The following is a 27,392-nucleotide window of genomic DNA, read 5'->3' on the forward strand; positions in this document are numbered from 1 at the left end:
AGTCTTACTCTGTCACCCATGCTGGAGTGCAGTGGTGTGAACTCGACTCGCTGCAACCTCCACCTCCGGGGCTCGAGCAATTCTCCTGCCTCAGCTTCCCGAGTAGCTGAGATTACAGGAGCCCGCCACTGCACCCAACTAATTTTTGTATTTAAGTAGAGATGGGGTTTCACCATCTGGGCCAGGCTGTGGTCTTAATGTTCTTACATTGGTTATTTCAGTACCTCCATTGTGTCATTTATAAAGGAGGATCTTGCTCTAAAATTGTATGATTCTATATTCATTTGACTTATACTTTCTCTCCATAGCCTAATCTTTTTCAAGAATGGATGTAAATTCATTGACTTTAGGAGTTATATTGCTGACTTTTTTGTGTTTTTTGTAGTCTCACACTGTAAGTCAGCCCAAGTTAACATGAGACCAAAAAACAGTTCAACTTTAAAACCAGTGAAAACTATTACTATTAGCGGAACTAACATAATAGAACCTTTAAAGTTTTTTTTTTTTTAACAGAGTCTTGCTTTGTCGCCCAGGCTGGAGTGCAGTGGTGCCATCTCGGCTCACTGCATCCTCTGCCTCCTCGGTTCAAGTGATTCTTCTGTCCCAGCCTCCCGAGTAGCTTGGGATTACAGGTGGGCACCACCATGCCCAGCTAATTTTTGTATTTTTTTAATAAAGACGGGGTTTCACCATATTGGCCAGGCTGGTCTCGAACTCCTGACCTCAGGTGATCCACCCACGTTGGCCTCCCAAAGTGCTGGGATTATAGGCATGAGCTGCTGCGCCCGGCCTGAAGTATCTTAATCATACAGGGAGGCATTGCTTGAATGTATTAATAGGGAATTTGACAATCGAACAAGTTAATACTGACTTTTTTTTTTAAAGGTCATATTAAGTGATCTCTAAAATCTAAAGTCTACATTGTTTTTATTTGCACATCTCACACCTATGTTACCTTTATGATTAGCATTGGAATACTGTGAGGGAAGTTGTGAATAGCTTCTTTAATTTAAATCTTCCTTGTGGAAGTCACTGGATATTATTTAGAAATACTGCGGTTATGCTGGGCGCTGTAGCTCTCGCCTGTAATCCTAGCACTTTGGGAGGCTGAGGCATGTGGATTACGAGGTCAGGAGATCGAGACCATCCTGGCTAACATGGTGAAACCCTGTCTCTACTAACAATACAAAAATTAGCCAGGTGTGATGGCACAGTCCTAGAGTCCCAACTACTCAGGAGGCTGAAGCAGGAGAATCGTTTGAGCCTGGGAGGCGGGCTCGTTTACTATGTTTCTGGCATAGTAAACACTTTTTTTTTTTTTGAGGGGGCACAGAAATGTTGCAAGTAAACACTGTTTGTAAAGGTGGACTTAAAAAGATCTGCTTATCCCATATATCCGTATAACTCTAGTGTTACATGAAATATTTAGCAAGTTTCTGTGACAGGTGCTCAGTAAACACTTTGACTCCTTTTTTGGTATGATAAGGAAATACAGCAATACTGGGCTTTTTTGAAACCTGAAATTCCTTACAAGCTCTCATTTTGTGAGGTTGAGAGAGTTGCAGGACTGGGCCGTATCCTATTTCCATACCTGCCTGTGTATGCTAATGTGTGTTGATTTGTGGGCATCTGATAGGATGTTGGTCATGAAGCCCCCTTAAAGTGGCACTTGAATTTTTCTCCTTTCAATATTTCTTTCACCAAATTTCATTTTACTGTTATTTAATCTTAAGATTTATGAAACCTTAATATATTTGTGCCTGAATTTTGTCCACTAGAAATAACACTGAAGCATCAATGCAGTCCTTTGAGGATGCTGTTAAGTTTAATTATGTCTGTTTATTTTTTATTTAATTTTTTTTGAGACAGTCTTACTCTTGTCTGCCAGGCTGGTGTGCATTGGTGCAGTCTTGGGTCACCGCAGCCTCGAACTCCTGGCCTCAAGCAATCCTCCCACCTCAGCCTCCCGAGTAGCTGTAATTATAGGCGAGCGCCACCATGTCTGGCTAATTTTTGTATTTTTTGTAGAGACAGGGTTTTGCCATGTTGCCCAGGCTGGTCTTGCACTCCTGAGCGCGAAATGATCCACCTGCCTGGGCCTCCCAAAGTGCTGGATTATAGGTGTGAGCCACCATGGCTGGCCATGGTATCTATTATATAATATTATATATTACATATATCATATAATATATATCATATATATGATATATGTAATATATAATATTATATAATATATATGACATAGTTCTTGGTTGTTAATTCTAATGATATGTTATCTTTCTGTCTTAATTCCTTATTATGACTAACAATCTTAGGATTATCAGTACTCATGATATAACATGAATGTTTGGCATTAGTTGGTTTTATAAGGGGAGCAAGCAGTTGAAAAGTTCAGATGTGCTTGCCACTCAATACATTATTTACTTTTGTAATGATGTATTTCAGAATAACTGTGTAGAATACATTGAGGATGATGAGGAGCATGTAGACATTGAGACTGTAGAAGAGCTCTCAGAGGAAATTAATGTTGCACACCTGAAGACCACAGCGGCCCACACACAGTCATTCAAACAGCCGTAAGTCTTATTTCTCTTTGGATTGTTGTTTTTGTAGTTTTGTAAACAGAAACAAAATGAAATGTTCTGTTCAGGAGCTCCGGGTAACTGATCTGGTTCCTTCTTCCTCTAGCTTTTTTTCTGATTAGTATAGATGAGGAGAGGAACTAGAATTTGGGTAATTAATTTTCTTTGGTCATTGGTAGGAGGCAGTGTGTAAATGTGAATAACGTGCTTTTGGAGCCCGACAGACTGGTATTATAAAATACTAGTTTTGCTAGTTTGTAGGTATTTAACCTTGGGCAAATCTTTAATCTCTCTGAACCTCAGATTCTTTACCTATGAAATGAGGAAAATGCCCCCATTTGAAGTGTTAAATGAGGTAGTATGTGCAAGTAGCATAATAACTGATATAAGTGGACTATTCAACAAAGGTTAGTTTTTTTATCATTTAAGAATAGGCATTATATTCTAAATTTGGTTACTTTACTAGTTAAACAGGTGAGATACAGGTAGGAAAATTTTTCTTCCTGTTTCACTGGTGAGATGAAAATATGGAAGGAATGATGACTTGCTCAGGAAAATTTATTTCATTTTCTGTTTTAGTAAGCCTTATATTGATTATGGATTGGGGTGTGAGAAAGAGTAGGGAAGGAAGATATTTTGTGCCAGACATTGTACTTTTCCTGTCATCTCATTAACTACGATGATATGAAAGTACCTATGAGTTGAGAAAGAATAATTCTTCGTTCCTACTGATGCTGAGGAAGTCGAAGGAGTAGAAAATAGGACTAATAGTTTTCTTCAGTCCAGAGCTGTTTGCAGGCCACTTCAGTTACCTACTGGCTAAACTTGAAAGAATTTAAATCCCTTAAAAACTTAATTAGACTTAATGAGTTTAGTCTGGGATAATGAGTTCTGTATACTAAAACTGAGTTTGTAAACAATAGCAACAAACAAAAACTCTAAAAAATATTTGCAATAGTAACAGGAAAAATGCTGTGTGAGAACATTCTCTGACAAGCTGTATAAGACTTTTCTTACAAAATTGTATTGAAAGACGAAGAGGAATTCAACAAATGGAGAGCGATAACATGTTAGTGGATTGCAATAGTAAAGGGCCAAGAATAATCAACACACAGCACAAAAACTGTAAGGGAACAGATTAAAATAAAAAAGATTTAGGCTGGGCGTGGTGGCTCACGCCTGTAATCCCAGCACTTTGGGAGGCCGAGGTGGGCGGATCATCTGAATTCAGGAGTTCAAGACCAGGCTGGCCAACATGGCGAAACCCTGTCTCTACTAAAAATACGCAAATTAGCCGGGCTTGTTGGCACATGCCTGTAGTACCAGCTACTCAAGAGGCTAAGGCAGGAGGACTGCTTGAACCTGGGAGGTGGAGGTTGCAGTGAGCTGAGACTGTGCCACTGTACTCCAGCCTGAGAGACAGTGAGACTCCATCTCAAAAACAAAAAAAAAAATTAAAGATTTAATTAGATTTGTTTAAATTGTTTAAATTTAATTAAAAATAAAGGTTAAAAGAATTGAAAAATTCTGTCAGAACACCATGAGAACAGTGAAAAGGCAAACTCAGACTATGAAGAAAGTGTTTGCCATACATATTAACTAACAAAGGATTAGTATCAAGGATATAAAAAAATTGTTACAAGTCAGTAAGAAAAAGATGACCCAGTAGAAAAGTAAGTAATGGATATTAGAGACAGTTGACAGAAGAAGAAGAAACCTAAAAGCCCAGTAAACACATGTACATTTGTTCAGCCTCACAAGTAATTAAGGAAATGCAGATAAAACCACAGTGACTTTACCAGTTCACACCCATAAGACTTCAAAAGTGGAGATTTCTGGTGGTACAGTTATCTAGGTGTGGAGCAATGAGAACTCGCATACTGCAAGTGGGAGTGTACATTGTTATTACCAGTTTAACAGTTACTGAAGTTGAAGGTGTGCATATCTTTCTTCTGCTCCTATGCTCTAGAAAAATTTACACAAGGGGTCGTGTATGGGACTGTCCATTGCAGCATTGTTTGCTATTATGAAGATTTAGAAACAACCTAAATAACTACCAACATTCTGAAAAAAAAAAAATTCGGGGAAATTCACATTGTGGAATACTGTTTAACTATATAAGTTAAAACAATTGGAATTAGAACTCTGTGTATCAACATATCTTAGGTGTAATTTTTTTGTACTTTTATTTTCGATATTTTTTGTAGAGACAGAGTCTTGCTATGTTGCCCAGGCTAGTTTTGAACTCCTGGCCTCAAGCAGTCCTCGTGCCTTGGCCTCCTAAAGTTCTTGGATTATAGGCATGAGCTACTGTGCCTGGCCTTCAGGTGGAAATGAGTTGCGGAAAGATATAGTATAGTATATAATATTTAAAGTGGTACTTTTTTTTGTTTAGATATATATATATTTCTAGTAAAACTTACAAAAATGTGCATGGTAAACTCTTAGAATGGTTACTTTTGAGAAAGAAGGAAGGGAATGTGATTGAGTAGACTGCACATAGAACCTTCTGTATTTTTGAGATGTATTATTTCTCAAGCTAGATGGTTCATATGTGGGTGTTCATTATATGCTTGGTCCTCCTTCACAGATGGGAAGACCAAGTGTATAATGGAAAAGCACGTATCCACAAATATAGAAAGCATGTATTTGTGGATTCACCCAACTGTGGATTGGAAATACTTGGAAGAAGAAAAATTGCATCTGTATTGAACATGTATAGACTTTATTTTCATGTAATTATTCACTAAACAATACAGTATAACAACTATTTACTTAGTTTTTACATTGTACTAGGTGTTATAAGTAATGTAGGGATGATTTAAAGTATACAGGAGGAGGTGCCTATGTTATATGCAAATACTATACCATTTTATATCAGGGACTTGAGTATTCAAGGATACTGCTGGAAGTTTTGGAACGAGTCTTCTGTGGATACTGAAGGACGACTTTAAATTTGTTTATATGGTTTTGTGTATTAAATATTTCATGATTGTACAAAGTAATTTGAAGTTTTACTGACTATTTATACACTTTTAGAGAAAATATATAATGTCAAGTAAATAATGTGGCCATATATCACACCTTGGGAAAAAGAAACTGGTTGTAATTTGGAATGGTTTGGTTGTAGCTGTGAAACAGGTCTTAGATTATTAAATTTCAGTAAGACCCTGAAAAATGCTGTCTTTATCCAGGTCCTGTACTCACATCTCTGCAGATGAAAAAGCAGCTGAAAGGAGTCGAAAGGTATTTAGGATATTATTTAGTGATAATTACTCATTGAATAAAATTGTTAACATTTAGGGTTGAAACAACATTAGCTATATTAGCCACAATTTTTTCTCAGGGCTACTTTTGCCAGTGAGTTAATATAATCAGTTTTTCTCCTTAATGAAATTATACTGCTAATGTCCTTTTTTTCCCTTTTAATTCTTCTCCTCAGAGGATAGACTAATGTAGAGGAGTTAAAAATGGATATGAAATTTATGAGAATATATGTGCTTATTTGAAAACTGTTCTTGTAATCGTTTGATGTAAAACAAGCTGCCATTCTTTCTTGCTTGGGCTCATGATTTTAAGTGATTTAAAAAACTCCTCTGCAAAATGGCTAGCAGTTCAGGGATCCATGAAACAATAAACCTTTAATTTTCTTAATCTTTTTGGTGTATATCATAGTAACATAATTAAGCAGGGTTTTTTGTTGATCCTAACCAACAGTAGGCATGGAGGAGAGTTTGGTTTGTTTAAATTGTTTTCTACTTGTTTTTCTATCTTAATTTAAAAGATTAAAAAAAGACAGTGGTGGGGGTTGGGTTGAAGTAGAGGGTGGCATTTGGTTCCTTTAAAAAATCATAGTACAGTTTGTTTGGTTTTGATCTGATTTGGGACTCATGATACAACGTATTTGCATGGTTGTAATTATTTGCATATATCATTATATTTGGCTTTTAAAAATTTATTCTGAAGCATTTTTCAGATATAACAAGAATTTTCATAATAGCTTATTTACGTAATCATTGTTTTGTACCCAAATAATTACATGCAAATTCTTGCTGCACTTTGCTATATTTAATGTTTATATTGCTTTTCTTTCTGTCTTCTTGGCTCTTTTATTCTCCCATTCTATGTTAAGGCATAATGGGTTTAACTTTAGAAAGGCAGTGGCTTTTACATTAGAGTTTTTGGGTACGGTCAGAGTTATGATTAAGCAAACAGTGTCAGAAAAAGAGACAATTAGAAACATCAGAGAGAAAAATCACAAAACCAAGAAACTGTACAGGACAGGCAGTATTATTCACTTTGAGTAGTGTTTATAATGTCATAATAGTTAATGTTGATGCTTTTTTAAAGTTTATAACCTATGATTAAAATATAAAAGACTTAATTTCAGTCTTGAAAGTGTGAGAATACAGATGACAAATTGGGAGGTGAGAGAGGGAAGAAGAAACAAAGGGAAGGATACAGGTGCCGATACCCTCGTTTTACAAAGTAGAAAGGCAAGATAGATTGTTTATTGTTGATGAAATAAGAAATTAAGGTAGAATTCAAGTTGCTAAGGGATCAGTAGAACAACTAAAAGTAGTGATGTAACTATATTGGGATGATAAGATGGTAAGTCATAAGAGTGATGTGAGCTAAATCCTCTTCTGCATAGCAAGAAGTCAATAGATAGCATTGAAGATGGAAAAAAGTAAGCTTATGTTACTATTTTTGGTTTAGGATATAGATTTAAGAACTAGAAGAAGCTGCTAAAAGAATTAAAAAGTGATTGTTTCTGAGGATCCAGGTACAAGTTCAGGGCACAGTTGCTTTTCATTATAAGCTTCTTAGTGTGTGTGTGTGTGTGTGTGTTTTCGTAAAGATGAAGTCTTACTGTGTTGCCTGTGTTAGTCTCAAACTCCTGGCCTCAAGTGATCCCCTCCAAAAGTGCTGGAAATTACAGGTGTGAGCCACTGTGCCTGGCCAGCCTCTTCATGTATTTTAAGTCCTATATGCAAAGATTGTAATAGAATAAATAAGATAGAGAAAGGAGGCTTTAAGCCTTTCTGAGGATCAAGAAGGACTTTCCTGAAAAAGTGCAGAGTTTTAAATGTTAAGTTTTAAATGTTATGGGGGTTTAGGTAAGAGGTGGGATAAGTAATCTAGGTACAGGTAAAAAGCCTGTGTAATGTCAGGGAGGTGTGGGATTGTGTAGTATATTTTGGGAATTTCTAGCAGATGGGAATGGTTGGAGAGAAAGGTGATTTAGAAGAGTGGCAGTTGATTCTTTACCAGATTGAGGAGGATCTTACAGTATTTTTTGAAAAACAGTTAATGTAATTTGTATCATGAAAACAAGTTTTAGTAATATAATAAATTACTTAAGCTCTTTCAGATCTCCTACGCCTGTAACATATACAATTTCTTCCTCATTTGAAAATCACTGAAATTTGAACTGAGAGCCGGTAAGATCACTTTAGCATGTATTAGAAATTACACTGTTGGCGTTGTAAGAGTTAGATTTGAAGGAAAGATAGACTGGTAGTAAGATGACCAATTGAGAGGCTGTTAGAACAGTCCAGACAAAAGGTAATGGGTGCCTGACATAGGGCAGTGTCATTTGGAACAGAATAAGAGGGCCAACTATACGTTCAAGATGTTTAGGAGGCAATCTTATTTGGACAGGCTCCACCAATTCCTCTAAAACTGAAGCCTGATTACTGGAGTGACAAACTACAGAAAGAAGCAGAAGCGTTTGCTTATTATCGCCGGACACACACTGCCAATGAGCGGCGGCGGCGTGGAGAAATGAGGGATCTCTTTGAGAAATTAAAAATCACATTGGGATTACTTCATTCTTCCAAGGTTTCCAAAAGTCTCATTCTTACTCGAGTAAGTGTTCTGTGTAAATGACAATAAGAGCTTGACTAAGAGATTCTTACCGATGATATGAGAAAAAGAATACACTGACATATAAGGGAGATTGAAATAGAGCTACTTAAATGTAACATTTGAATATGGACTAGTGAATGCCCAGTAAATCCCTTAGGGGGAAAATCATTATGCTAAGTCACAGTAGATTTTCATTGAAAGTCAGGTTCTTTTTTTTTTTATTATTTGAGACGGAGTTTTGCTCTTGTTGCCCAGGCTGTAGTACAGTGGCACGATCTTGGCTCACCGCAACCTTGGCCTCATGGGTTCAAGCGATTCTCCTGCCTCAGCCTCCTGAGTAGTTGGGATTTCAGGCTTGCGCCACCACATCTGGCTAATTTTGTATTTTTAGTAGATTAGTAGTAATTTTGTATTTTTAGTAGAGACGGGGTTTCTCTATGTTGGTCAGGCTGGTCTTGAACTCCCAACCTCCAGTGATCCGCCCACCTCAGCCTCCTGAAGTGCTGGGATTACTGGCATGACCCACTGCACCCAGGCGAAAGTCAGGTTCTTAATTGGCACCGCTATCCTTTCTTCAGATAGAGTCAGAAACTCTGGTTAGCCGTGTTGACCACATTCTTGTTACATTGGTGTTCTTGATAGCACTTAGTACAGGTTATCACAGTGTAAAGCACAGCATAAGTGATATTTTAATATGCTTAACAGTTGACAGCCATTTTAAAAGAAAACCTGAAATATTCAAGGGAGCAGAAATTTTAACTTTGCAGGTAGAATATCTAAAGTAATTTCATTTAAATAGTTTTTAAGTAGAAGCTGGAGGAGTATAGGATAAGCATTCATATCCCTCTAGAGCAAAGTTATTTCAACCAGATTTTGATTAGACTAGGAGATGATCTTAAAGTTGATTATTAAAATCTAAGCAGAGCACTGGTGTTTTGTATCTCCTCGCAGTGGTGGAATACCTACTACCATTCAGTGATGCTCTTTGGAAATAATCATGGTCACATTCCTTAAAAGTGTAAGCCAGAAATCCTCTTACAGTTTAACAAAAAATAATTTCTGAAACATCAACAATTGTTAATGGAATTTAAGAATTCTCTTAAGATGTCAGATTAAGTTTTTTTCATTAGAGAAATTGTATAGGCCTTACCTGTGTTTAAAGAAAGAGTGGATCAATTTTCAGTAATACCACTATTTCTATTCTAGGCCTTCAGTGAAATTCAGGGACTAACAGATCAGGCAGACAAATTGATAGGACAGAAAAATCTCCTGACTCGAAAACGGAATATTCTGATACGGAAAGTATCGTCTCTTTCAGGTGAGATAAGTAAATAATCTCTGGTAAAGAGCATAATTATAGCTTTATCAAGAAGAAATCCTCAGTAGATCTTTCAGATACTTAATTGAAAGCTTGGCTCCCACAGTTTACAGCACGGTTATCCTTTGACTGGGTGGGTGGTTTCTTGTGAATTGTAATCACCTTACTTTCCATAGTTTTTGGGAATATAGTTAAAGCAACTAGATTTCCGTTGACTCTATTTCTCATTATGTGGGGTAATGCTGAAAGTGCTAATGTATTCTCTGTTAACTTATAGGTAAGACAGAAGAAGTGGTCCTGAAGAAGCTAGAGTATATTTATGCAAAACAGCAAGCACTAGAGGCACAAAAAAGAAAAAAGAAGATGGGATCAGATGAGTTTGACATGTCTCCCAGAATTAGCAAACAGCAGGAAGGATCTTCTGCATCATCTGTAGATCTTGGACAGATGTTTATAAATAACAGGAGGGGGAAACCTTTGATACTTTCCAGGAAAAAAGACCAGGCCACAGGTAGGAGGGACATTCTTTGCTTTCCTTAATGTAGATGTACATCATTTGACTTTACTGGACTGACCACCTTCTCTTGTCCACATTTTTAGTTTAGTGTGGTTTTTTTTTTTTTTTTGAGACAGCTCTGTTGCCCAGGCTGCAGTGCAGTGATGTGATCTCAGCTTACTGCAACCTCCACCTCCCGGATTCAAGCGATTATCCACTTCAGCCTCCTGAGTAGCTGGGACTACAGTGAGCACCACCTGGCCCAGCTTATTTTTTTAATTTTTAGTAGAGATGGGATTTTGCCCTGTTGGCCAGGCTAGTCTCGAGCTCTTGACCTCCAAGTGATTCACCCGCCTCGGCCTCCCAAAGTGCTGGGATTACAGGTGTGAGCAACCATACCCAGCCCACGGTTTTAGTTTTAATTAAATGAATTAAAGATGGGTTGTATAAAAAGTAGAATATTAACTACATTAGATTTTGGTTTCTGGTTGTAATACACACTGATGCAAATCCTGAGAAGTTACCAGTCCTGGTAACATATTAGTCTATAGTCATGTATTTTTAATGAGTAGTTTTTTAAACTTTTCAGACTTTATACCTGACTTCGTGATTTCCCTGCAGTTCTACTGATGGATTTAAGAAGTTGGGTCTAGCTGAGACCAGTAAATGGGAAATTTTTTGTAAAATTTAATTTTGTCAAATCAGGCTCTAGTTTTCTTTTCTTTTCTTTTCTTTTTTTTTTTTTTTGAGAAAGAGTCTTGCTCTGTTGCCCAGGCTGGAGTGCAGTGGCGCAATCTCGGCTCACTGTAAGCTCCGCCTCCTGGGTTCACACCATTCTCCTGCCTCAGCCTTTCCAGTAGCTAGGACTATAGGCGCCTGCCACTATGCCTGGCTAATTTTTTTTTTTGTATTTTTAGTAGAGACGGGGTTTAACCATGTTAGCCAGAATGGTCTCGATCTCCTGACTTCGTGATCCGTCCACCTCGGCCTCCCAAAGTGCTGGGATTACAGGCGTGAGCCACTGCGCCTGTCCATCAGGCTCTATTTTTCATCAGATCACTTACTTATTAATACATTGCTATTAAGAAACAGTAGGCCGGACGTGGTGGCTCACGCCTGTAATCCCAGAACTTTGGGAGGCTGAGGCGGGCAGATCACCGGAGGTCGGGAGTTTGAGACTAGCCTGACCAACATGGAGAAACCCTGTCTCTACTAAAAATACAAAATTAGCCAGGTGTGGTGGCGCATGCCTGTAATCTCAGCTATTTAGGAGGCTGAGGCAGGAGAATCGCTTTAACCCGGAAGGTGGAGGTTATGGTGAGCTGAGATCGCACCATTGTATTCCAGCCTGGGCAACAAGCACGAAACTCTGTCTCAAAACAAAACAAAACAAAACAAAACAAAAACCCCAAAGTAAATTGGTCTTAAAGTCTTATTACCATCTTGATTTTGGAAGTAAAGTTATATTGATTTCATGTGTTACTTATGTTCTTAGAGAATGGTATATCTGGCTGGGCGCAGTGGCTCATGCCTGTAATCCCACCAATTAGGGAGGCAGAGGCAGGAGGATTGCTTGCACTCAGGAGTTTGAGACCAGCCTTGGGCAATATGATGAAACCCTGTCTCTACTAAAAATACCAAAATTAGCTGGATGTGGTGGTGCACACCTGTAGTCCCAGCTACTTGGGAGGCTGAGGCAGGAGAATCACTTGAACCCGGGTGGCGGAGGCTGCAGTGAGCTGAGATCACACCATTGTACTCTAGCCTGTGCGACAGAGTGAGACTCCATCTCAAAAAAAATTAAAAAAAAAAAAAAAAAGAATGGTATAGTCTTTTTTACTCTTTAGATGTTTGGATAGCCCAGTGTATGAGCCAAAAAAAATCTGGTGTGGGTGTTTTTTTTTTTTTTCTTTTGAGGTGGAGTCTCGCTCTGTTGCCCGGGCTAGAGTGTGGTGGCGCAATCTCGGCTCACTGTCAGCTCTGCCTCCCAGGTTCACACCATTCTTCTGCCTCAGCCTCCCAAGTAGCTGGGACTACAGGTGCCCGCCACCACGCCTGGCTAGTTTTTTGTATTTTTAGTAGAGACGGGGTTTCACTGTGTTAGCCAGGATGGTCTTGATCTCCTGACCTCATGATCCACCCGCCTCGGCCTCCCAAAATGCTGGGATTACAGGCGTCAGCCACCGCGCCCGGCTGTTTTGTTTTGAGAAGGGCCTCATTCTGTAGCTCAGGCTGGAGTGCAGTGTCTCGCTTGCTGCCTTGACCTCCTGGGCTTAAGCAATTCTCCCACCTCAGCCTTCCTAGTAGCTGGAACCGCAGGTGCACACCACCACACCCGCCTAATTAAAAAAAATTTTTCTTGTAGAGATGGAGATGGGGTCTCACCATGTTGCCCAGGCTGGTCTTGAAATCCTGGGCTCAAATGATCTGCCTGCCTCAGCCTCCCAAAGTGCTGGGATTACAGGCATGAGCCACCACACCCAGCTGAATGCCTTTTATCTATAACTAATTTCTGATATTTCTTGCAGAAAATACCTCACCCTCGAACACTCCACACACCTCTGCCAACCTTGTGATGACTCCGCAAGGGCAATTGCTCACCCTAAAAGGTCCCCTATTCTCAGGACCAGTGGTAACTGTTTCTCCTGATCTCTTAGAATCTGATCTTAAGCCTCAAGTTGCCGGTAGTGCTGTGGCTCTACCAGGTATGTCGTAAGTGTTGTCCTCTGTGGGAAGTGATAAAGTTATCCCTAGCATCTCACAGTGACCAAGGAAGGCTTTGGATGTGTTCTGTAATGATAAAGAGCTATTCTGTTGACATTTGCCTTGGTAAGAGGTGACCCTATTTTTAGAACACATTTGGCTTGAGCTGTGGTACTGTTTGGTGTGTTTTACACCTGGTCTTGGGAACCATTTTGTGAACACTAGTAATTTCTAAGAGGAAGAATAAAAAACAAGTCAGAGGGAAAGGTAGATGTTAAATCATCATGGTCTTAGGTCTTGGTGTTGATAAATATTTGTCAGTTTTTTGTGGTACTCAGAGATGATAACAGTCCTGCATTACGAGCCCTATTCACTTTGAGCACTACTCTGTTTTGGGGCAAAGGGTAAAGTTGAAAGAGAAGCCTCACTTGGGTGATTAGGTTCTAGGCAACTAAATTTCTATTAAGGTAAAAGGGTCTCTTTAGTAATATTAGGTTCCTAGGTACTTTATTACCATTGCCAGCCAAAATTCCTTGTCTCTACCTGTTGCCAAACTCACTCTGGAGGACTCATCTTTCCTGGTTCCCATGCTGCCTTTAGGGCTTCATTTTTCTGTGCTAAGTAGCAGTTAATTAGGTGAACAGAATCAAGATGCATTTCTGCCTTAGGAGAAGAATTAACTTGGGGAGCATTTCTATAAAATAATTAAATGGAACTTTAAAAAATGGTGGAAAGAGCCTTTTGGTTGGATTTTAGTTGAGTTTTTTCTTGTTGGGTTAGGTCAATAAGTTGAAGAACTGATATTTCTTTCATCTTTTTCATAAAAGTAGAGTGCTGAATTTAGACTACAAATCCCTAAGATGGTCATATTATATGACAGAGAGAGAGATGTTAACACTGTAGATCTAAATGAATTTTTCTTTTTTTAATTTTTGTTTTTCAGAAAACGACGACTTATTTATGATGCCACGAATTGTTAATGTGACATCATTGGCCACAGAGGGAGGTTTGGTAGATATGGGTGGCAGCAAATATCCTCATGAAGTTCCTGATGGCAAGCCATCTGACCATCTGAAAGACACCGTCAGGAATGAAGATAATTCCTTAGAGGATAAGGGTAGAATCTCTTCCAGAGGAAACAGAGATGGCAGAGTGACGTTGGGTACAACGCAGGTTTTTCTGGCAAACAAAGATTCTGGTTATCCACAAATAGTTGACGTTTCCAGTATGCAGAAAGCACAAGAGTTCTTACCTAAAAAGATTTCTGGTGATATGAGAGGGATTCAGTATAAATGGAAAGAGAGTGAATCAAGAGGGGAGAGAGTGAAGTCAAAGGAGTCTTCATTTCATAAATTAAAGATGAAAGATCTCAAGGACTCAAGCATAGAGATGGAACTGAGGAAAGTAACATCAGCTATAGAGGAAGCAGCTCTTGATTCCAGTGAACTGCTAACTAACATGGAAGATGAGGATGATACTGATGAGACACTGACTTCACTGCTCAATGAAATTGCCTTTCTTAATCAACAACTAAATGATGACTCTGTTAGCCTGGCTGAACTACCCAGCTCTATGGATACAGAGTTCCCAGGGGATGCTCGGCGGGCTTTTATTAGTAAGGTTCCTCCTGGAAACAGAGCAGCTTTCCAGGTTGAGCACTTGGGAACTGGTTTGAAAGAGTTGCCTGATGTTCAAGGGGAGAGTGACTCTATCAGTCCCCTCCTCTTGCACTTGGAAGATGATGACTTTCCTGAGAATGAAAAACAACTTGCAGAACCAGCCTCTGAGCCAGATGTCCTTAAGATTGTTATTGACTCTGAAATAAAGGATTCCCTCCTTTCCAACAAAAAAGCTATTGATGGAGGGAAGAATACTTCTGGCCTCCCTGCAGAGCCTGAAAGTGTGTCCTCACCCCCCATCCTACACATGAAGACTGGCCTGGAGAACAGCAACAGCACAGATACTTTGTGGAGGCCTATGCCAAAGTTGGCCCCTCTAGGTTTAAAAGTAGCTAATCCTTCCAGTGATGCAGATGGTCAGAGTCTCAAGGTGATGCCTTGTTTGGCACCTATAGCTGCCAAAGTTGGGTCAGTTGGACACAAAATGAACTTAACAGGGAATGACCAGGAAGGCCGGGAAAGCAAGGTGATGCCTACATTGGCACCTGTTGTGGCTAAATTGGGCAACTCGGGGGCCTCACCAAGTTCTGCAGGGAAATGAACTTACTTGTCCTTAAGCAGAAGCCAGGCTGTGAGGGGAAATTGATCTCACCTCCTTTCTCTGCAGGCATCTGTTTGTGTCTTAGAACTTGGATCCTTGACTTCGATGATGGAGTGGATAATGATGGGAGAAAGGGGGTAGGGTGCTGACCCTGGTATAAGAAGTACTCTGAAATTCTGATCATGTTAAAATGTGTTACCTCACTTGTGGTGCTGGGTCCCCTCATCCTCTCTAAGACGATGTGATCCATTACTGAACATGAGGTGCCCCTCTTACCCAAGGAATTTATAACATGACTCTGGCTCCACAGTGGTTTCTAGTTCTTCCCCCATAAGCGAAAGAGCTGTTTGCAACTTTGGAGTTGCTGTGGACTGAACTGTAGCTTGTAGCTGTTGAATTAAGTCCGAAATCTAAGGAGTGTGATGGACTTGTGCAAAGGGATCCAGAAGAGACACTTTTTAGTTGATGTTTCAAGAATAGGGAGAGAGAGGATGGGTACCATGGAATACCAAAGTGAAGGACTTTGTGTCATTCAGCAAAATTTTCTTTTTTCATATCCCAAGTAGCTCCCATTCCCTCACCTTTTCAATCAGAATTAACAAATTCAAGCCTTCGGTAAAGTAGGGATGCTTTTAACTTTTATTATTAAGTTAATTATTTTGAGATCTTAAAAAAATAGTAGTTCTCTCATTATTTTTGTGGGCATTGAAAAGCTCATTTCGCAGTACCAGGGATTTTTACTGGGTATATATATTTTGGAGGTAGGCATAGAGGGAGCCCTACCCCTTCCACAAATTACGTTACTCAAGAGACAGCAAAAATTATCTCCCAGACCAGAGACAGTGGCCAAAATAAAAAATCATGGGGCTGGAAATTTCTCAAATCAAACCAGCCTCCTGGTGCTTGAAGGTTTCATTCACTTTTACCTGCACAGGATGTAAAGAAAAGTCACAGTAGGCACTCTTTACCAGGGAAATAAGGCAGTATTTGAATCACAAGATATATTTTTTATCTGCAACCATGGATTCAATGATCTGTAGAGCTTTTTCACTCATTAGCTGTCAGGATATGAAGGACTGACAGTCTGTAAAGATATTTATATTTTTGTATAGTTGTTTTCATAGATTTCTCAAAGGCTGAAGTTTTCAACCTAGAAGATGAGATTTGTATTGAGTATAGAAATGATGTTTCCTATCTAGTTTGTAAATAATCATGGTGCACTTGAGGGGTTCTTGGAAACTCCTGGGGGGCAAGAATCACTATTCTGAAACTGTATAGACTGGGATTTAGCTGCTGCATTTTGCCTTTCTTAAATAATTATATTTTGGAATGTAACCCCTGTTCTGTCTTCATTGACAGGATTTGCTTGTGTTGTTAAAACACTAACACAAGAGCTTCCAGTGCCTGGGCCGTGCCTAGGTGATGCTATTTCTTCTATATCTCCTGTCTTCTTTATCCCAAATCCCACTCAGCATATCTTCAGACCTAAGTTGTGAGACCAACTTTGGATTAGATCTAGCCAGTGAATTATTATTTCCATGGTTGGTTCCCTTTCTGTTAACTCTGGTAATCAACAGATTGAAAATGGTGGAAGAACTTCCTCTGAAAATTGCAGTGGGAGCAAATTCTTGTTGGTTTTGTGCTGCTTGCCTTTCTAGATCTGCTCATCAGCACTTAACCTTCCCTCCTCTAAAGGTTACTAAAGAAGCCTGAAGTAGGTAAAGAGTGCTCCTCAGCTGCTTCTTATCCTTCCACTCTTTACCCAGCAGATTTCATCCAATGCCTTAGCCAAGGAATCCAGCACCTGTCTCCCCTACTAATAATTGTCCTTAGAGATGCTAGTACTTTAATCCAGGTATAGCAGTTTCCCGTTATTTTCTTGCTTGTCGTTTCCCTACATTTCCTCCTGATTTCCCAAGGCTCTTTTTGTGGCTTTTGAGGGTCAGCCAAGGAGCAGGCAAGTGAGTGAACAATCCTCAGGAAAAGAAGGACCATTTTAGCTTAACACTTCCTTTTTTTTTTTTTTTTTTTTTTTTTAAGAAGAAAATAGGTAAACAGGTAATGATTCTTGATTGGAGATACTTGACTCTTGATGAGAGTTGTACGAAGATGGAAACGAGGGATGATTCCAGGCGTTTTAGGGGGAAGGCTGCAGATATCATTCTAACCCCCGAGATACTGTGTTCTCAAGACCTCTTAGAACTAGGTGTTGTCAGGGATAATTTGAGGAGGGCTTAGTCTTCAGAACAATCCTGCAGTCTTGACAGAAATCTAAAATCTCCAAAAACTCCTACCCTTTAACCTTACCCTAGGGGGAACTGATCTATGAATATTACATGTGTGATTATGAAAGGTGAAGTTGAGTGAGAGGAGTTGAGGAACGTGGAAGACAGTGAGCTCTCACCCTAACACTATAAGAAGCATGATCGATCTCAATAGACCAATAATTCGCCTTTTTATACATCTGTAAATAAATGGAATGTTTTTAAGAATATAATTATGTCAGATTTAGCATTTTCTTTTATATATTAAATATATATATCTTTCCTTTTCTGCTTTCGAAAAGTGACTATTTTTTTAGAAATCTAAGAACAGAAGTTTGGTGATTGAAAGGTAGACTATATAAACCTGAAATAAATCAGTTAAAATAATTAAAGCAGAACTTGGTGTTGGGAGGTTTGTGCTAACTTGGAGTAGAGAATTCTAATTCCCTAAGACATATTTGAGAGAGGTGCCACTGAAGTGGTTTTATCATAGGAATCCTTTCCTTTTCTCAAAGTTTCTGATATGCCATTTGGGGGAGGTTTTCGATGTTCTAATCCTTGTAGCATGTTTTACATGGAGGCTTCAAAATTGTGTGCAATCTGATGGCAAGTATTTGTTTTAGAAGTCATTCTAAAATAATTTTAGTGTCAGTATGACCAAGGCAGTTTACCTGTTAACCTTGGGGAGTAAAGGTACACAGTCTTTTAGTGGTAAAGGACAGTAGGTGTTCTTAAGGGAAGATATGTTAAAGAGTTTGACAGTTAACAAAAACGTTTAAAGGAATCCTTTAGACATCCAACTACTCCTATTAAGGTCACTAACAGATCAAGTCCAGTTATATAAGCTTCATACAATTTGTTCACTTTGTGTAATTTTATAGTACATGCAATAGTTTTTTCCTGGAATTACGGATGAAATACCTGATGCTAGGCTCTTCTATAACAAGTTTGAAAATGTTTTGAACACACAAGAAAGGCAGACAATCCATATGTTATTTTGGGTTTAGTGGTTTAGATAATTTTTTTTTCTAACTATACTGGTTGAGATATTTGAAATGGAATAGGGTGATGCAGTTTAAAAACGGGTCTAGAAAATAGTGACAGCCCTTGTCCCTCACTCCAGAATTAAACAATGACAACAAACCATACACAGCACATTTTCCAGGTACTTTTATAGAGAATGACTAATAACCAAGAATCAGAATACATTTCTTGCACAAAACTGTTGGTTTTGAAGAAGGTGCTGTAAAAGCATCAGTACTTCATGTCATTGTATTATCACTAATGAAATTTTTATTTTTATTTTTTTTGAGGCAGAGTCTCGCTCTGTCGCCCAGGCTGGAGTGCAGTGGCTCTGTCTTGGCTCACTGCAAGCTCTGCCTCCCGGGTTTACGCCATTGTCCTGCCTCAGCCTCCAGAGTAGCTGGGACTACAGGCGCCCGCCACCCTGCCCGGCTAATTTTTTTGTAGTTTTTGTAGAGACAGGGTTTCACCGTGTTAGCCAGGATGGTCTCAATCTCCTGACCTTGTGATCTGCCCGCCTCGGCCTCCCAAAGTGCTGGGATTACAGGCGTGAGCCACTGCGCCCGGCCTACTAATGAAATTTTACATGGACACAAATATCTAGGTGCAGAGAAAATTAAAGCTGAGATATTCAGACTCACTGCCAGTTGGAGGAAAAAAATCAGTTAAAATGCATTTTTTGGAATTGAGGGAAATTTGATAAGTACAACTTTTTATTTGAGGCATAGCTAATATTAGACATGACTGAGCTGCTCTATACATAAGTGTTGAATAGTTATGGTGGTGCATTAAGAGGATGGGAAGACTGGGATGAGTTGGAAATTTTGAGACAAATATAAACTACTAATTTCTATTGTAAACTGCTGGTAGAAAAGATACTAAGTAGGAAAGCAGTCTTGGAAGCATGGTTTTGAGATCCATTGTGTTTCCAAGGAACTGCAGTCGTTGATCTCAGCTGTTGCACAGTGCCTTGCATGTAGAGGTGCTCAATAAATATTTGAATTGATGAGCAAATGTTTAGCCTGTTTCCCAGGATCTTATAATTGTACCTTATTTGCATGTTATGCCTAGGGTGAATTTTAAAATTTGATCTAATGAGTACAGTGCTAAACAGACAACTATATAACGTCTATTCCCCAGACGTCTAGAATTTCAGAAGCTGGCAAACACTATGTATAGATGTTTAGGACATATAAAAGTAGAATAAAGTTAAATAGTGTATGGATGATGAAATACTTATGAAGAGTTAACTGCATTTTGGAGGATTGGGATGGCAAGTAGAGTCATGCATCACTTAATGATGGGGATATGTTCTGAGAAATGCACCTTGGGTGGTTTTGTTCTGCAAACATCATAGAGTGTACTGTACTTACACAAACCTAGATGGTGTTGCTTAACCACACACCTAGGCTATGTTGCTCCTAGGCTACAAATCCGCACAGCATGTCAACTGCACTGAATATCATAGGCAGTTGTAACACATGGTGTTTGTGTGTCTACACATAGGAAAGGCACGGTAAAAATATGGTATTATAATTTAATGGGACCATGCGGTCATTGAATTGTATACAATGCATGACTGTAAATCTGAGTGGAGAAAAGTGAATAATGCTTCTGTTCACATTAGACCTGGGACTGTTATTTTCTGAGGAATTAATGAAGAATGGGAATAGCCTATAGCTTATTCCTATATTGGTATCTCAAAGGCAGCATAGTACCTAGACAGTAAAAGTTGGATTGAATTGTGAAGAATTAAAAATGTGTGGGCTGGGCATGGTGGCTCACGCCTGTAATCCCGGCACTTTGGGAGGCCAAGGCGGCTGGATCACGAGGTCAGGAGATCGAGACCTCCTGGCCAACATGGTGAAACCCCATCTTTACTAAAAATACAAAAATTAACTGGGCGTGGTGGCGCGTGCCTGTAATCCCAGCTACTTGGGAGGCTGAGGCAAGAGAATGGCTAGAAACCAGGAGTCGGAGGTTGCAGTGAGCTGAGATCGCCCTGCACTCCAGCCTGGGGACAGAGCAAGACTGTTGAAAAAAAAAAAAAACGTGGCTTTGGCCTAAGACTGGAAGTACCCAGATTCCAGACTTAAGAAATCCTCATTACAATGCTTTCAGTTGTTTTTAATGAAAGAAATGACCAGTGATACTTTGTAAACCGTTTATCTGGCCATGAGTGATTAGGTGAGAAAACCGTTATCGGACACCAGAATGATCTGGAGAGGATTAGGGACGGCTCTTGTGGGCACATTTTTACTCGTTTCGTGGGTGGAGATAGCATCTGCTGTGGTCTGCAGCATACAGTTAAAGACACCAGGTGGCACCATTTACTAGCTTTCACTCCCATGGAGAGGTCACATCATGTAACTAGCAAGAGGTTGAGGGAACCAACTACCTCTTGCATATTGTAGCTAATGGTTCTTGCCTTCTTCCTCCAGACTTGGGAAATAAATTTGAAAATCGTATTTTATGTTTCATAATATTTGCAGTGCATGGTTGAAGGGAAGAAGGCCACATGCTATTGCCAGTTAGTCTTCCAGGAGGTGACATCCATCATCTCCATGTCAACTTGAGCTTTACAAATGTAATTTTTAATATGCGGCTACAGTATACACAAGCACATATGTGCTTTGCCACTTGGCTGTACAAGGCTCACCGTTGTACACAAGCAATGAGTTTAGGGGTTCTTCCCTCTTGCTATCACATGTCATCTCCACAGGGCTTCAAAAGATCTGGATAGGGTGAGACAGACACACCAGTGTAGTACTCCCTTGGGTCCCTTGTCTTTGGCTTAGGCTTTTTCATAAGGTATAATAATTTCTTAGAGGTTCTTCCCTCTTGGAGACACATGTCATCTCCACAGGGATTCAAAAGATCTGGATAGGTGAGACAGACACACCAGTGTACTATTCCCTTGGGACCCGAGTCTCTGGCTTAGACTTTTTCATCAGGTAATTTCTTATGGTAGTAGTCAAGTGGAGAATACTCAGGAAATATATATTTCATGTAACATTTCCGTGTATTCCCTCTGCCTCCCCTGAAATGAGTTAGAAAAACTACCCCTCGATCTAGTATCAGCAAGCTCGACAGTGACCTCAGCAAGGAACAGCCCTAGATGAAAGGATTCACAAGTAAATGGAACGAGGAAAAGATCTGGAGCAACGAAGTCCTGGTCAGCTTTAGGTAAGGAAGCACAATGGGATGTCGGAGGCTAGAGAAACCATGAAACCTACAGTATTATAACAGCACATTCACTTGTCTTCTCTTTCTCCCGCATGCCCAAAGCTCTGTTCAAGGCCACCCTTTCCCATTTCATAATGACCAGGTTGCCCAGTGCAAAAACACTGTTCTTAGCTATTAAATTGCGTTATTCAGAATAATCCTTTCCACGTTGAGTCTACGTGCCGGACTGGCTGCGAACATAAACTACTTCAGTCGCTTTAAATCTCAACACTTGTGGTCGCTGGGAGCAGAGCTTTTAGGCTGTAGCTCAGTCTTGTAATTCTGAGCTAGGAGTTTCAGCTACGGTCCCTCGGGCCTATCAGATGACAACCTTAACACCCTGGAGGCGTGGTTATCGTCCTGGGGCTCTGGGAAGTGCAGTTCCATGGGGGACCAGGCCTGATAATACCATAAAAAGCTTGGTTCTCTCAATTCTGAAGCCATGTTCCGTTGACCTTCCTCTAAAAGCGGTACCCGCAATCGTGCGGATTCCGTGGTTCCCCAGTCTCAAGCCGTCTGCTTCCTGGGCCCTTTCATTGGCTCCGCCCCCGTAAGCCTTGCTTGTCCACTCTGGAAGCGCTCTCCTGACTACAGGCCGCGCCCCTCGCGTCGGCTCCGCCCACCCAGCCCGGAGCTTGGCCCAGGCGGTAGTTCGCGTTTTGAGCCGATCGTGCCACCATAGCTCCTGCTGCTGCCCATACCGCTGCCGCTACCGCGGCGGAGCTGAAATTGCCGAACGCGATGCCCGAGGGCGCTGTGAGCGGTGTGGCCCTCGCTCGCCGAGGCTGGTGAGGCTGGGCCCGAACGGGGGCGCTGACGAGTAGCAGGGGCCTCAGAGGCGGGTGAAAGATAAAGGTCCAGAGCCGCTGTGGAGGGGGGAGAGCGAGCTCTGGAGGATAGGGAGTGGGGGAGGGAGGCTCCCGTGGCAGAACGAGTTGTGGGCTACGGCGAGTCCCGCCGCGCCGAGTCCCCGCCGGCGCTAGCGCAGGTGTCCAGGCCTGCGGAAATCCCTGGTGGTCTCGGCGGACTCCTCCCTTGGACACTACAGTTGCCATGGGAACAGTTGGGCATTAACGGGAACCAGATCGTCCACGAGACCAACTAGGGCCCATCCCATCCATCTCGCCAGTTAAACGCCTCTGGCGGGCGTGGGCCTGGCATTTCTTCGTGGCTTAGGATCTTCCCCCCCTTTTTCGTGAGCCTTTCCTTCCGACGTAAGAAACTGTGCAGGACTAGAAGGTGGGGATGAGGGAAATGGTGAGAGCAATACCCAGAGGTAAACGCTGCAGACTTCGCTAGGCAGAAGGTAAGACACTGATACTAAGGTGGCTTCTGCCATCTCAGGTCAGTGAGAGGGCATACTGGGAAGCCCTGTGAAGTGGAAAGACAGTGCCGCTGTTGAGACAAGACCCAGGACTGGGCCGGGGACTGTCCCAAAGGGTTTCTCGTCGTAATGGCTGTGGAAGGGTCAACCATTACCAGCCGGATCAAGAATCTGTTGAGATCTCCATCCATCAAACTGCGCAGGAGTAAGGCAGGAAACCGACGAGAGGACCTCAGCTCCAAGGTGAGTCCTGTTGGGATCCACCTCTTTCCAAACCCACCCTCTCCTGCTCCATGTTTCTCGTTAACCTTCCTGTTTCTTGGGAAAGATAACTAGAAGCTCTCGTTGACTCTAAAGGATCACATGTGATCTCTGCAGGCAATGATTTGGTTTTAGGTTGAAGGAAAAAGAGCAGCAGGGGTGGGCATGCTGAGATTCATCCATGAGAAGAGGTGAATAGTAGGAAGACCACCTGAGTTCAATTGTGGCCTCACTATACACTAAGCATGTGCTTGGGAAGCCAGTTGATATGCTATGACTCAGTTTCCCTCCTTGGGAGAGGACAGTAGGAACCCATACCTTGTGAAGGGCTAAGCTGTGACTAATGTAGCTGCAGGTGTTAATGTAACAGCTGGGGTTATGTAAGACTGTAGTGGCAGAAAGAAATATGCTAAAACACCTAGTCAGAGTTACTGGCTTGGTAATTGCTCTTGCCTACGGTCAAAACAAATTTTTTTTGTCTCTTCAAGAGGCTAACTGGAGCGTCTTGGCTTCTTAGGAATGATAACATGCAAGAAGCCAGATATCTGTCAGCAAGACAGTTCTGGATGGCCCTTGAGCGTTGCTTATCTCATTCACTATATGCCAAGAGCCACATCCCACTCAGCTGCAGATGATCCTCAGAGGCAAAGTTCCTTTCCATCCCTTCACTTGTCTGGGTTTTGGTCCTTATGCTTTTTTCAACTAAATAAACCCCACAACTTTGGGAATCCAGAAGTAGACTACATTTATTTAATCCCTTGAGGGAATCCAGGGCTTTACTCCCACAGGATCAGATCAGATTTTGTGTCTTATTAGTAGCCTGTAAACACAATAGCCTTGTGAGGTACAAGGTTGTTACAGGGAGAGGCATTTGAGACCACAGCATTGTATTGCTTTGCCTGTATCTCTTCAGTGATGAGTAAATCCCATGAGGAATGATTTAGAATGCCACTGTACAAATGGCAGAGTTCTGGGAGGACTTAGTTCAGCCCTGTGTCCCTTAGCAGAACTTTGAGTAGATTTGGTAAGAAGGTGAACAGCTTTCCTGTATATTTCAGCAGAAGTTGTGTTGAATCACAGTTTGCTACGTGGTTTTGTGATGGTGGACATCTTGACCCTTCCAAGGTCTCTTATTCATCATTGTTTCTATTCTCCTGAGGCAGGCAAAGAAGCCTGAAATGTAGAAATTGTCTTAGATATGACTCTGTTTATTCTTAATACTGCAAGTGCTCTTATTCTTGGCTGGTAACTTGGCAGTGACCAGCACTGTTAGAGCAATCTTCTCCAATATTTGGCCTCTTTTTCTGGCCAGGAATGGTATATGTAGTAGAAACGTATAATGAGAGTTTAGCGTTCATTGTTAATTCTTACTGTAATTTTGGTCTGGAATCCAGAAAGTATAGTTGCCATTCTTTAAGACTTCCAATATCATCCATTATTAATGCATTTAACAAGTGTTTATTGAGTGCCTATTAAGTGTGCAATCAGTGATGGATAAAACATTACCCTTGCCATCAAAGAGCTTATGGCTAGTCAGACATGTAAACAATTAAAACACGGTGTGGTAAGTGCTGCTGTAGAAGTATGTGTACATTTTTTTTTTTTTTTTTTTATTATACTTTAGGGTTTTAGGGTACATGTGCACAATGTGCAGGTTTGTTACATATGTATCCATGTGCCATGTTGATTTCCTGCACCCATTAACTCGTCATTTAGCATTAGGTGTATCTCCTAATGCTGTCCCTCCCCCCTCCCCCCACCCCACAACAGTCCCCAGAGCGTGGTGTTCCCCTTCCTGTGTCCATGAGTTCTCATTGTTCAATTCCCACCTATGAGTGAGAACATGCGGTGTTTGGTTTTTTGTCCTTGCGATAGTTTACTGAGAATGATGTTTTCCAGTTTCATCCATGTCCCTACAAAGGACACGAACTCATCATTTTTTATGGCTGCATAGTATTCCATGGTGTATATGTGCCACATTTTCTTAATCCAGTCTATCGTTGTTGGACATTTGGGTTGGTTCCAGCTCTTTGCTATTGTGAATAGTGTCGCAATAAACATACGTGTGTATGTGTCTTTATAGCAGCATGATTTATAGTCCTTTGGGTATATACCCAGTAATGGGATGGCTGGGTCAAATGGTATTTCTAGTTCTAGATCCCTGAGGAATCGCCACACTGACTTCCACAATGGTTGAACTAGTTTACAGTCCCACCAACAGTGTAAAAGTGTTCCTATTTCTCCACATCCTCTCCAGCACCTGTTATTTCCTGATTTTTTAATGATATGGCCATTCTAACTGGTGTGAGATGGTATCTCACTGTGGTTTTGATTTGCATTTCTCTGATGGCCAGTGATGAGGAGCAATAAAGGGATGGAGGAAGATCTATCAAGCAACTGGAAAACAAAAAAAGGCAGGGGTTGCAATCCTAGTCTCTGATAAAATAGACTTTAAACCAACAAAGATCAAAAGAGACAAAGAAGGCCATTATATAATGGTAAAGGGATCAATTCAACAAGAAGAGCTAACTATCCTAAATATATATGCACCCAACACAGGAGCACCCAGATTCATAAAGCAAGTCCTCAGTGACCTACAAAGGGACTTAAACTCCCACACAATAATAATGGGAGATTTTAACACCCCACTGTCGGCATTAGACAGATCAACGAGACAGAAAGTTAACAAGGATATCCAGGAATTGAACTCAGCTCTACATAAAGTGGACCTAATAGACATCTACAGAACTCTCCACCCCAAATCAACAGAATATACATTTTTTTCAGCACCACACCACACCTATTCCAAAATTGACCACATAGTTGGAAGTAAAGCTCTTCTCAGCAAATGTAAAAGAACAGAGATTATAACAAACTGTCTCTCAGACCACAGTGCAATCAAACTAGAACTCAGGATTAAGAAACTCAGTCAAAACCGCTCAACTACATGGAAACTGAACAACCTGCTCCTGAATGACTATTGGGTACATAATGAAATGAAGGCAGAAATAAAGATGTTCTTTGAAACCAACGAGAACAAAGACACAACATACCAGAATCTCTGGGACACGTTCAAAGCAGTGTGTAGAGGGAAATTTATAGCACTAAATGCCCACAAGAGAAAGCAGGAAAGATCCAAAATTGACACCCTAACATCACAATTAAAAGAACTAGAAAAGCAAGAGCAAACACATTCAAAAGCTAGCAGAAGGCTAGAAATAACTAAAATCAGAGCAGAACTGAAGGAAATAGAGACACAAAAAACCCTTCAAAAAATTAATGAATCCAGGAGCTGGTTTTTTGAAAAGATCAACAAAATTGATGGACTGCTAGCAAGACTAATAAAGAAGAAAAGAGAGAAGAATCAAATAGATGCAATAAAAAACGAAAAAGGGGATATCACCACCGATCCCACAGAAATACAATCTACCATCAGAGAATACTACAAACACCTCTATGCAAATAAACTAGAAAATCTAGAAGAAATGGATAAATTCCTCGACAAATACACCCTCCCAAGACTAAACCAGGAAGAAGTTGAATCTCTGAATAGACCAATAACAGGTTCTGAAATTGTGGCAATAATCAATAGCTTACCAACCAAAAAGAGTCCAGGACCTGATGGATTCACAGCTGAATTCTACCAGAGGTACAAGGAGGAACTGGTACCATTCCTTCTGAAACTATTCCAATCGATAGAAAAAGAGGGAATCCTCCCTAACACATTTTACGAAGCCAGCATCGTCCTGATACCAAAACCTGGCAGAGACATAACCAAAAAAGAGAATTTCAGACCAATATCCTTGTGTACATTGTTAATGGAAGCACAGGGGAGGCGACGTAAATCAGTTCAGAGGAATTAGGAAAGGCTTCACAGGCCAGGCATGGTGGCTCACCCCTGTAATCCCAGCACTTTGGGAGGCCAAGGCGGATGGATCACTAGGTCGGGAGTTTGAAACCAGCCTGGTCAAGATGGTGAAATCTCATCTCTACTAAAAATACAAAAATTAGCCGGGCATGGTGGTGCACGCCTGTAATCCCACCTACTCGGGAGGCTGAGGCAGGAGAATCGCCTGAATCCGGGAGGCTGAGGTTGCAGTGAGCT

General features: G+C 40.8%; 2 protein-coding genes across 30 annotated transcripts in view; both read left to right on the plus strand.

Moving 5' to 3' along the window:
• The window catches only part of MGA (MAX dimerization protein MGA), a 165,690-nt gene extending 147,947 nt beyond the window's left edge, over positions 1–17,743 (plus strand). For all 27 annotated transcript variants that reach the window (XM_063639163.1, XM_063639165.1, XM_055278815.2 and 24 more), the window contains 7 exons: positions 2,446–2,576; positions 5,777–5,828; positions 8,247–8,453; positions 9,660–9,771; positions 10,049–10,282; positions 12,796–12,972; positions 13,914–17,743. In XM_063639163.1, coding sequence (XP_063495233.1) covers positions 2,446–2,576; positions 5,777–5,828; positions 8,247–8,453; positions 9,660–9,771; positions 10,049–10,282; positions 12,796–12,972; positions 13,914–15,190 — 2,190 coding nt within the window. In that variant the 3' untranslated portion in view covers positions 15,191–17,743. The remainder of the gene's footprint in view (positions 1–2,445; positions 2,577–5,776; positions 5,829–8,246; positions 8,454–9,659; positions 9,772–10,048; positions 10,283–12,795; positions 12,973–13,913) is intronic.
• Positions 17,744–22,351: 4,608 nt separating this feature from the next.
• MAPKBP1 (mitogen-activated protein kinase binding protein 1) overlaps positions 22,352–27,392 on the plus strand; it is a 55,669-nt gene continuing 50,628 nt past the window's right edge. For 2 of the 3 annotated variants that reach the window (XM_055278837.2, XM_055278841.2), the window contains exons 1-2: positions 22,366–22,490; positions 23,047–23,269. In XM_055278837.2, coding sequence (XP_055134812.1) covers positions 23,156–23,269 — 114 coding nt within the window. In that variant the 5' untranslated portion in view covers positions 22,366–22,490; positions 23,047–23,155. Of the gene's footprint in view, positions 22,491–23,046; positions 23,270–27,392 lie in introns of all 3 variants that reach the window. The other variant, XM_055278838.2, reaches the window with a different exon arrangement.

The sequence above is a fragment of the Symphalangus syndactylus genome, chromosome 5, assembly GCF_028878055.3.
Source record: "Symphalangus syndactylus isolate Jambi chromosome 5, NHGRI_mSymSyn1-v2.1_pri, whole genome shotgun sequence".
NCBI classification, from domain to species: Eukaryota; Metazoa; Chordata; class Mammalia; order Primates; family Hylobatidae; genus Symphalangus; species Symphalangus syndactylus.